Below are 12,424 nucleotides of genomic sequence, written 5' to 3'. Positions count from 1 at the left end.
TGGGTGGAATATAATATAATGAGGGGGTTATGTGGAGAAGACATAAAGGAGAAAGTCTCACATCGACGCGGCTAATCAATGGGTTAGGGAGATGCCCATCAATTCTCGTGAGCGCTGAAGTTTCTGTTTTTTACAGTATGATCGCAAAGACTTTCCCCAAGTCTTCCCAATGGTTCTACTTGGCACAAACACTAATTAAAACATAAAAACTCAATCATAACAGAGGCTAGATAAGTTATCTATTGCTAAACAGGAGCAAAAAGCAAGGAACAAAAATAAAGTTGGGTTTCCTCCCAACAAGCACTATCGTTTAACGCCCCTAGCTAGGCATGATGATTTCAATGATGCTCACATAAAAGATAAGAACTGAAACATAAAGAGAGCATCATGAAGCATATGACTAGAACATTTAAGTCTAACCCACTTCCTATGCATAGGGATTTTGTGAGCAAACCATTGTCACCTCAAGTATCTGTGGGTATGATTATACGATATGCATCACACAATCTCAGGTTCATCTATTCAACCAACACATAGAACCTCAAAGAGTGCACCAAAGTTTCTACCGAAGAATCACGACGAAAACGTGTGCCAACCCCTATGCATAGGTTCATGGGCGGAACCCGCATGTTGATCACGAAAACATACATCAAGTGAATCACGTGATATCCCATTGTCACCACAGATACGCACGGCAAGACATACATCAAGTGTTCTCAAATCTTTAAAGACTCAATCCGATAAGATAACTTCGAAGGGGAAACTCAATCCATTACAAGAGAGTAGAGGAGGAGAAGAAACATAAGATACAACTATAATAGCAAAGCTCGTGATACATCAAGATCGTATCACCTCAAGAACACGAGAGAGAGAGAGAGAGAGAGAGAGAGATCAAACACATAGCTACTGGTACATACCCTCAGCCCCGAGGGAGAACTACTCCCTCCTCGTCATGGAGAGCACCGGGATGCTAAAGTTGGCCACCGGAGAGGGATTCACCCTCCGGCAGGGTGCCGGAACGGGTCTAGATTGGCTTTTGGTGGCTACGGAGGCTTCTGGCGGCGGAATTCCCGATCTATTGTGCTCCCCGATCGTTTTAGGGTATATTGGTACATATAGGTGGAAGAAATGCATCAGGGGAGCCACGAGGGGCCTACGAGGGTGGAGGGCGCGCCCAGGGGGTGGGCGTGCCCCCTGCCTTGTGGCTTCCTCGTTGATCCCCTGACGTGCACTCCAAGTCTCCCGTATTGCTTTCTTTCCAAAAACAACTTTTCTGAAGGTTTCATTCCGTTTGGACTCCGTTTGATATTCCTTTTCTTCGAAACCCTAGAACAAGGAAAAAACAGAAACTAGCACTGGGCTCTAGGTTAATAGGTTAGTCCCAAAAATCATATAAAATAGCATAAAGATGCATATAAAACATCCAAGGTTGATAATATAATAGCATGGAACAATAAAAATTATAGATACGTTGGAGACGTATCAGCATCCCCAAGCTTAATTCCTGCTCGTCCTCGAGTAGGTATAAGATAAAAACAGAATTTTTGATGTGGAATGCTACCTAACATATTTATCCATGTAGTTCTCTTTATTGTGGCAAGAATATTCAGATCCATAAGATTCAAGACAAAAGTTTAATAGTGACATAAAAATAATAATACTTCAAGTATACTAACTAAGCAATCATGTCTTTTCAAAATAACATGGCCAAAGAAAGTTCATCCCTACAAAATCATATAGTTTGGCCATGCTCCATTTTCGTCACACAAGAATGCTCTCATCATGCACAACCCCGATGACAACCCAAGCAGTTGTTTCATACTTTAGTAATCTCAAACTTTTTTCAACTTTCACGCAATACATGAGCGTGAGCCATGGATATAGCACTATGGGTGGAATAGAATATAATGAGGGGGTTATGTGGACAAGACAAAAAGACGAAAGTCTCACATCGACGCGGCTAATCAATGGGCTAGGGAGATGCCCATAAATTGATGTTAATGCAAGTATTAGGGATTGACATGCAACGGATGCACTAGAGCCATAAATGTATGAAAGCTCAACAAAAGAAACTAAGTGGGTGTGCATCCAACTTGCTTGCTCACAAAGACCTTGGGCACTTGAGGAGGCCCATTGTTGGAATATACAAGCCAAGTTCTATAATAAAAAGTTCCCACTAGTATATGAAAGTGACAAAACAAGAGACTCTCTATCATAACGATCATGGTGCTACTTTGAAGCACAAGTGTGGAAAAAGGATAGTAGCATTGTCCCTTTTATTTTTTTATTTTTTTATTTTTTTATCTGGCCTTTCTTTTTTTTGGCCTTTCTTTTCTTTTTTTGGGGGGGCTTCCCTTTTTTATTTGGCCTTTCTCTTCCTTTTTTTGGGACAATGCTCTATTAATGATTATCATCACACTTCTATTTATTTACAACTCAAAGATTACAACTCGATACTAGAACAAGATATGACTCTATATGAATGCCTCCGGCGGTGTACCGGGATATGCAATGAACCAAGAGTGACATGTATGAAATAATTATGAATGGTGGCTTTGCCACAAATACTATGTCAACTACATGATCATGCTAAGCAATATGACAATGATGAATGTGTCATGATAAACAGAATGGTGGAAAGTTGCATGGCAATATATCTCAGAATGGCTATGGAAATGCCATAATAGGTAGGTATGGTGGCTGTTTTGAGGAAGATATAAGGAGGTTTATGTGTGAAAGAGTGTATCATATCACGGGGTTTGGATACACCAGCGAAGTTTGCACCAACTCTCAATGTGAGAAAGGGCAATGCACGGTACCGAAGAGGCTAGCAATGATGGAAGGGTGAGAATGCATATAATCCATGGACTCAACATTAGTCATAAAGAACTCACATACTTATTGCAAAAATCTACAAGTCATCAAAAACCAAGCACTACATGCATGCTCCTAGGGGGATAGATTGGTAGGAAAAGACCATCACTCGTCCCCGACCGCCATTCATAAGGAGGACAATCAAAGAACACCTCATGTTTCAAATTTGTTACATAACGTTTACCATACGTGCATGCTACGGGACTTGCAAACTTCAACACAAGTATTTCTCAAATTCACAACTACTCAAATAGCACAACTTTAATATCACTATCTCCATATCTCAAAACAATCATCAAGTATCAAACTTCTCTTAGTATTCAATGCACTTATATGAAAGTTTTTATTATATCCCTCTTGGATGCCCATCATATTAGGACTAAATTCATAACCAAAGCAAATTACCATGCTGTTCTAAGGACTCTCAAAATAATATTAGTGAAGCACGAGAGTTCATCTATTTCTACAAAATAAAACCACCACCGTGCTCTCAAAAGATATAAGTGAAGCACTAGAGCAAATGACAAACTACTCTGAAAGATGTAAGTGAAGATCAATGAGTAGTCGAATACTTATGCAACTATGTGAAGACTCTCCCACTTAATAATTTCATATCTTGATACTTTATTCAAACAGCAAGCAAAACAAAATGAAATAAAATGACGCTCCAAGCAAAACACGTAACATGTGGTGAATAAAAATATAGCTCCAAGTAAAGTTACTGATGAACGAAGACGAAAGAGGGGATGCCTTCCGGGGCATCCCCAAGCTTAGGCTTTTGGTTGTCCTTGAATATTACCTTGGGGTGCCTTGGGCATCCCCAAGCTTAGTCTCTTGCCACTCCTTATTCCATAATCCATCAAATCTTTACCCAAAACTTGAAAACTTCACAACACAAAACTTAAAATGGAAAACTCATGAGCTCCGTTAGCGAAAGAAAATAAAACACCACTTCAAGGTACTGTAATGAACTCATTATTTATTTATATTGGTGTTAAACCTACTGTATTACAACTTCTCTATGGTTTATAAACTATTTTACTAGCCATAGATTCATCAAAATAAGCAAACAACACACGAAAAACAGAATCTGTCAAAAACAGAACAGTCTGTAGTAATCTGTAACTAACGCAAACTTCTGGAGCCCCAAAAATTCTAAAATAAATTGCTGGACATGAGGAATTTATCTATTAATCATCTGCAAAAATAATTAACCAAATAGCACTCTCCAATAAAAAATGTCAGCAGTTCTCGTGAGCGCTAAAGTTTCTGTTTTTTTACAGCATGATCGCCAAGACTTTCCCCAAGTCTTCCCAACGGTTCTAACATAAAAACTCAATCATAACAGAGGCTAGATAAATTATTTATTGCTAGACAGGAGCAAAAATCAAGGAACAAAAATAAAGTTGGGTTTCCTCCCAACAAGCGCTATCGTTTAACGCCCCTAGCTAGGCATGATGATTTCAATGATGCTCACATAAAAGATAAGAATTGAAACATAAAGAGAGCATCATGAAGCATATGACTAGAACATGTAAGTCTAACCCACTTCCTATGCATAGGGATTTTGTGAGCAAACAACTTATGGGAACAATAATCAACTAGCATAGGAGGGCAAAACAAGCATAACTTCAAAACTTTAAGCACATAGAGAGGAAACTTGATATTATTGCAATTCCTACAAGCATATGTTCCTCCCTCATAATAATTTTCAGCAGCATCATGAATGAATTCAAAAATATAACCAGAACCTAAAGCATTCTTTTCATGATCTACAAGCATAGAAATTTTATTACTCTCTACACAAGCAAAATTCTTCTCATTCGGAATAGTGGGAGTATCATAAGAAACTCGAATACTATAAATTGTTTCCACATTAAAAGAGTAATGTTCAGAAAAGGGGTAACCATAATCATGACAAGTTTTATAAATATAATCACTACTTTTTATAGCATAAGTATCATCACAATAATCATCATAAGTAGGAGGCATGCTATCATCATTATAAATTTGCATATCAAAACTTGGGAGACTAAAAATATCATCTTGATTAAACGTAGCATCCCCAAGCTTGGGACAAACATTAATTGTAGCAAATATATTCTCAAAAACATCATCTTCATCCAACATAGCATCCCAAAGCTTGGGCCTTTTCATATCATAAGCATAATCACTCTCATCATTAATAGTATGGATAGAACCAATAGTATAGCAATTATCATATTCTTCCAAGCAAGTGACAAAAGGATTATCAAGATCATAAGAAGTATCATTATCTTCCACAATTATATTTTCATGAGGCACAATAGTAATAGGAGCAGCATTATTTGGGAGAGATATCTTCTTACCTCTCTTCCTCTTTCTTTTCTTCTTCTTCACTACATCGTGTGTGGGTTCAATCCTCTTTTTGGAGCTCCTTATTAATGAGATTGGTTGAATAGGAGGCTCCTCCTCGTTACCTAGTTCATTATAAGAAATAATAGGAGGATATTGGAAGGTTTCTTCCCTTTCATTAGTATTCTGTTCATCCTCTATTTGTTTTCTTTTCTTTATGTAATTGGCAATATAGGGGTTTTCAATGCAATTCACCGCACAATACATATAAATTTCCTCTAGATCAAATCCAAGAAGTTTATCACGGGCAAATACTGGAAGATAGTTAGTTATACATTTCATTTCTTCATAACCCATAAGCAAACTAAGTTCATTATGATGTGCAAGGGAAATCAAGTCATCACAATTTTTGGAAATGATTAGATCATGAAACAATTTGCATCGGATGGTTAAATGACCATGTTCATGGCAAAGCTCACAAGTATGGCCAAGAAAATTTAAATTTTCAGCACATTCATCTAGCCTTTCTTGCAACAATTTAGTTTCTAAGTACTTATGCCTCTTGCAAAATCTATCTTCCCTAATTGGTGTGTACTTGCAAACCCAATGCACTCCACAAAAATTGACATGTTTACATGAGACATTTTCATCATAACTAGTGCAATCATCATTAGCACTATGGATATTCAAGGAATTCATACTAACAACATTGCAATAATGCTCATCATTCAAATATTTAATGCCAAACATTTTAATGCATTCTTCTTCTAACACTTTGGCACAATTTTTCTTTCCATCATACTCACGAAAGATATTAAAAAGATGAAGCGTGTGAGGTAAACTCAATTCCGTTTTTTTGTAGTTTTCTTTTATAAACTAAACTAGTGCTAAAACAAGAAACAAAAAGATTCAATTGCAAGATCTAAATATATACCTTCAAGCACTCACCTTCCCGGCAACGGCGCCAGAAAAGAGCTTGGTGTCTACTACACAACCTTCTTCTTGTAGACGTTGTTGGGCCTCCAAGTGCAGAGGTTTGTAGGACAGTAGCAAATTTCCCTCAAGTGGATGACCTAAGGTTTATCAATCCGTAGGAGGCGTAGGATGAAGATGGTCTCTCTCAAGCAACCCTGCAACCAAATAACACAGAGTCTCTTGTGTCCCCAACACACCCAATACAATGGTAAATTGTATAGGTGCACTAGTTCGGTGAAGAGATGGTGATACAAGTGGTATATGGATGGTAGATAAAGGTTTTTGTAATTTGAAAATATAAAAACAGCAAGGTAACTAATGATAAAAGTGAGCGTAAACGGTATTGCAATGCGTCGAAACAAGGCCTAGGGTTCATACTTTCACTAGTGCAAGTTCTCTCGACAATAATAACATAATTGGATCACATAATTATCCCTCAACATGCAACAAAGAGTCACTCCAAAGTCACTAATAGCGGAGAACGAATGAAGAGATTATGGTAGGGTACAAAACCACCTCAAAGTTATTCTTTCCAATCAATCCGTTGGGCTATTCCTATAAGTGTCACAAACAGTCCTAGATTTCGTACTAGAATAACACCTTAAGACACAAATCAACCAAAACCCTAATGCCACCTAGATACTCCATTGTCACCTGAAGTATCCGTGGGTATGATTATACGATATGCATCACACAATCTAGATTCATCTATTCAACCAACACATAGAACCTCAAAACGTGTGCCAACCCCTATGCATAGGTTCATGGGCGGAACCCGCATGTTGATCACCATAACATACATCAAGTGAATAACATGATATCCCATTGTCACGACAGATACGCGCGGCAAGACATACATCAAGTGTTTTGAAATTTTTAAAGACTCAATCCGATAAGATAACTTCGAAGGGGAAACTCAATCCATTACAAGAAAGTAGAGGGGGAGAAGCAACATAAGATCCAACTCTAATAGCAAAGCTCGCGATACATCAAGATCGTATCACCTCAAGAACACGAGAGAGAGAGAGAGAGAGAGAGAGAGAGAGAGAGATCAAACACATAGCTACTGGTACATACCCTTTGCCCCGAGGGAGAACTACTCCCTCCTCGTCATGGAGAGCACCGGGATGATGAAGATGGCCACCGGAGAGGGATTCCCCCTCCGGTAGGGTGCCGGAACGGGTCTAGATTAGCTTTCGGTGGCTACGGAGGCTTCTGGCGGCGAAACTCCCGATCTATTGTGCTCCTCGATCGTTTTGGGGTATATGGATATATATATAGGTGGAAGAAATACATTTGGGGAGCCACGAGGGTGGAGGGCGTGCCCAAGATGGGTGGGCGCGCCCCCTGCCTCGTGGCTTCCTCGTTGATCCCCGGACGTGCACTCCAAGTCTACCGTATTACTTTCTTTCCAAAAATAACTTTTCCGAAGGTTTCATTCCGTTTGGACTCCATTTGATATTCCTTTTCTTCGAAACCCTAAAACAAGGAAAAAAACAGAAACTGGCACTAGCACTGGGCTCTAGGTTAATAGGTTAGTTCCAAAAATCATATAAAATAGCATATAAATGCATATAAAACATCCAAGGTTGATAAAATAATAGCATGGAACAATAAAAAATTATAGATACGTTGGAGACGTATCATCCCCTTCTGTCACTGGGATCGAGCACCGCAAGATTGAACCCAAAGTTAAGCACCTCTCCCATTGCAAGAAAAACCAATCTAGTTGGCCAAACCAAATCGGTAGTTCGAAGAGACTTGCAAAGATATCAAATCATGCATATAAGAATTCATAGGAGATTCAAATAATACTCATAGATAACCTGATCATAAATCCACAATTCATCGGATCTTAGCAAACACACCGCAAAAAGAGTATTACATCGAATAGATCTCCAAGAACATCGAGGAGAACATGGTATTGAGAATCAAAGAGAGAGAAGAAGCCATCTAGATACTAGCTATGGACCCATAGGTCTGTGGTAAACTACTCACGCTTCATCGGAGAGGCAATGGTGTTGATGTAGAAGCCCTCAGTGATCGAATCCCCCTCCGACAGGATGCTGGGAAAGGCCCCTACATGGGATCTCACGGGTATAGAAGGTTGCGGCGGTGGAAAAGTGTTTTTGTGGCTCTCCTAGTATGTTTTGGAATATTTGAGAATATATAGGCGGAAGAAATATGTCGGTAGAGTCACAAGGGGCCCACAAGGGTGGGGGCACACCTCTGTCGTTGTGGCAGCCTCGTGGCTTTCTTAACGTGCACTCCAAGTCCTCTAGATGTCTTCTGGTCTAAGAAAAATCATCGCAAAAGTTTAATTCCATTTGGACTCCATTTGGTACTCCTTTTCTACGAAACTCTAAAACAAGGAAAAAACAGGAACTGACACTGGGCTCTAGTTTAATAGGTTAGTCCCAAAAATCATATAAAATAGCACAATAATGCATATAAAACATCCAAAACAGATAATATAATAGCATGGAACAATCAAAAATTATAGATACGTTGGAGACGGATCAAGGTCTTGAAGCTTCGGCCGAAGGGTGTATTGGATGCGATGACAACTATATGCCAGGTGTTTGGTGACTTGCAACAGTGGCCTCGCCAAGTGGGGGCGGCAACACTAGTGGACTGCATTTTTGCTGGTACTCCTCGAGCATCGAGTCTCAATTCCCAGGGTGAAAACCCAAGGTCTCGACCATATTTGTTGTACTTGGCAATGGCCTTGTTGAAGGCATTGTTTTTGGGTGAACTCGAAAATTTTCCAGGGTGAAAACCCACGATCTTCGATCGGGCAACGACAACGCTTGTGTATTGTTTCCTTCTTGGGGGCATTGTTTTTGGATAATTTTTTTTTGTAATCTGGGCATTGTCTTTGGTGGTGGTTAGAGTGCTGTTGATGCTTGTGATTGATCACCATGGCAGGGTATTTTTTATTTTTTTTATTTTTATTTTCTTTTTTGGCTGTCTGTATCCTTGATGTCTTTGGAGATCTTATTGGTAGAGAGGCCATGTGTAATTGGAGGCTTGGGGTTCCACGACCTTGATCTATTCACTTATTTAAAGTTTGCTAAACACACATGGCTATTTCTACCTAGATAGCTAATGTACGAGGGTCCTTCATGGAAGATACCATGAAATGAGATTCTTTTTTTTCAAATGCTGGTTCCCGCATAGTGCATAGCTAACTTGGCGTGCTAATCTGAAAGGGAAAGAAGGTTTGAAGGAGGGTATGCTGTGACAAATTGGGAATGCACATACTACAGAGATACGACGTGATAAATGGGTGCAGGGCACGCCGCTAATGAAACCACTATGATGCATGTGAGAAACTTCGGTCCAACTTGTAGATGATCTTATCGATGAAAAACACGGGCGACTAGAACAATCCTTTCATTCATTAGGTGTTTACCCCATGAGATGAGGTGGCCATCCTTAATATGCCACGACCAAACAATCCAGCAGAGGACATTTGGTCGTGGGTATCGTAAAGAAATGACATTTGTTCTGTTCAATTGTTGTACAGAGCAATGATGGACACAAGGTACGGTGTGGTAGATGGACTGTCTACTTTGTCTAATGGGGAAGAACAATTGAAAAGGCAACGAAATATTAGGGTACAAGCCAAGTTAAGAGTATTTTGGTGGAGAGTAATTAAAAACATCCTACCTTTCATATGCATAACTAAAAAGGCATGTGATGGGGTTATGTGTGTGCCCTATGTGTGGCCATGGGGAGGAAATGTTACTTCATCTGCCCTCATCACACGTGAGCATGCAAGTTTATTCTTGGATTTTGCTTGAGAATATTTTCACATAAAAATCCCAAGGTTGCACCTGGAAACATGGTCAAGTGATATCTTCGATCCATATTTCCGGATGCAAGAAGGGCGCTATTAATGCTTCGGTTATGTGGGCGATTTGGAGTAGCCGTAATGATACTCGTGATGAGGAGATGTACCATTCACAAAAATCAATGTAATTGATTTATGAACTGAAAGCTTCTCTGGGAATAATTGATCAAGGGCAAGCCAAGGATGTGGATAGTCCTTACTACTTTAATAATACACAATTTGAAAGTCCAAGAAAATAATTCAAGTTTCAGACTCACTTTGTTATCTTCAGATTAATGCAACATAAATATCTACTTAATGTGTAATATATATAATTAGGGGTGAACTTGTGAATGGGCATAGGAATGGAACTCAAATAAACAATCATATGCAGACAAGACATGTGTTTGTCTTTTATTCCCAAGTTTGAACTAGTATAGTTCGGGTTCTTACATGATAGTGCATGTCACCTTATATTTTCAACGGTACAACGACCAAACCATGGACTAAGAACACGGTGTTTCATATATCTAGTACTAGAGTTCTTCTCTTCTCAGTTAGTACCGAAGATGCCAAATGGCGCAATGGTGGTCGAGCAATATGGAGGGATGTAGACATTGCACATTGCTGGTAGCGTCTGCAGCGCTAGGTTACTTATTTCCTCGAGTTGGGGCAGATGTTGAGGTTGGACAAAGCCCTGGGCCTGTGGATTTTGCTGAGATGGCTGGAAGGAGCCCTGGCCTGATGGATATTGTTGCTGAGGCTGCTGGTAGGAGACCTGGCTCGACTGTTGATGTTGTCCTTGTTGTTGTTGTTGTTGATGCAGAATAATAGCATGAACGACATTGTTGATGGCTTGGCACCGCGACTGCTCGGGGATCTGCCGCAGCTGCTGACAACATAATTGTTGCAACACTTGGTAACTACTTTGCTGCAATACTTGTGAGCTTTCATGCGCTATGTTGTGTTGTTGCAAGACGATGACATCCCTGCATGGAATCAGTTGTTGTTGTTGCAGAATTTGTTGAAGGATTTGTTGTTGTTGTTGTTGTTGTTGTTGTTGTTGTGCTTGTTGCTGCGAAATTGGTTGTTGTGGTTGCAGATGCTGTGTTTGCGGTTGTGGATATGGTTGTTGTGGGGGAAATGGTTGCGGCTGCGGATATGGAAGTTGTGGCGGAAAAGGTTGCGGCTGTGGAAATAGTTGCGGCTGCGGATATGGTTGTTGTGCTGGAAATGGTTGCGGCTGCGGATATGGCTGTTGTGGTGGAAATGTTTGTTGCTGCCCTGGAAATTGTTGTTGTTGCACCAATGGAACTTGCTCTTGTGGTTGCTGCAGAGATGGATTTTGCGGCTGCAATTGTGGCACTGGAACTCTAACTGCAGTTGTGGCGGTGGTCGCCACGATAGCAAGGAGGGAAATGATGAGAAATGTCTTCATGATGGATTTGTATTGACCAGTGCTTGCTTGGCTTGAATGATGCACTCTACTTATGAGAATGATGAATGAGGAAGGATGATCATCATGCAACAAGCCTATTTATAGCTGCCATGGCATTATCTCTTTCACAATTGGCATTTGCTTGTCTGGAAAGTGCTTGGATGCTTCCCAAAATCATATTTTGGTATGTTGTGTTTGGTGGCACTATCATTCCACCACAAAAAGGTGTGATAACACACATGACTCATCTTATTCACTTTACAACTAAACACTAATCTAGGTTGCCTAATTTTCTAAAACTAAGTTTGTAATGTTATGCAAGTTGTTATGTGTAAAATAGATAAGCATTGCTTGCACAGAACTTAGTTTTTAATCTTGTGTGACCTGTTAAGATAGATGAGACTAGTAATGTAACTTGCTTTAGTAGGTCATGACTCATCAAACTCTTTTTACATGTCAAGTGTTGTAGTGTTCTAAAAGTTATTAGCAAACATCAATTTTGTAATGTTCTACAAGTTGTTACATGTAGACTAGATAGGCTTGACTTGCACACAAAAAAGATTGTAATCATGTGTGACATGTTAAGATAGATTAGATTAGTAATGTAGCTTGCTTTGATAGACCATGACTCATCAAATTGCTTTTACTTGTCGTAAGTGTTGTATATGTTGTACTCCCTCCATCTTAGTTTAAAAGTCTTGCATGTGTACCTAGATTGTTAATTTGACCAACTTAACAAGAGGCATACATTACAAAATATATATTTCTATTTTCTAATGATATAATTTATGTCAAACAATTTATTTTATATAATTAAATTGACGACCTAGATACACGTGGAAGACTTGTAAACTGAGATGAGGGAGTACAAGTTTTTAACACTTATCTGCTTAGTATGGCTTGCAATGTGTGTGCATGCCAAGGTATGTGTAGCTTATATTCGTTTGTAGATCTTATTTTGTTTACGG

The 12,424-nt window shown here is 39.4% G+C and overlaps 1 protein-coding gene across 1 annotated transcript; it reads right to left on the bottom strand.

Annotated features, from left to right (window-relative positions):
* Nucleotides 1–10,407: 10,407 nt before the first annotated feature.
* LOC123174559 (alpha/beta-gliadin clone PW1215-like) lies at nt 10,408–11,528 on the bottom strand. The gene has a single exon (XM_044590066.1). The coding sequence runs from the start codon at nt 11,454–11,456 to the stop codon at nt 10,572–10,574; it is 885 nt and encodes a 294-aa protein (XP_044446001.1). The 5' UTR covers nt 11,457–11,528; the 3' UTR covers nt 10,408–10,571.
* Between the last annotated feature and the right edge of the window lie 896 nt (nt 11,529–12,424).

Source organism: Triticum aestivum, unplaced genomic scaffold (genome assembly GCF_018294505.1).
Source record: "Triticum aestivum cultivar Chinese Spring unplaced genomic scaffold, IWGSC CS RefSeq v2.1 scaffold32043, whole genome shotgun sequence".
Lineage (NCBI taxonomy): Eukaryota > Viridiplantae > Streptophyta > Magnoliopsida > Poales > Poaceae > Triticum > Triticum aestivum.
The sequence above is the reverse complement of the archived record's forward strand: the minus strand, read 5'-3'. Positions and strand labels throughout refer to the sequence as shown.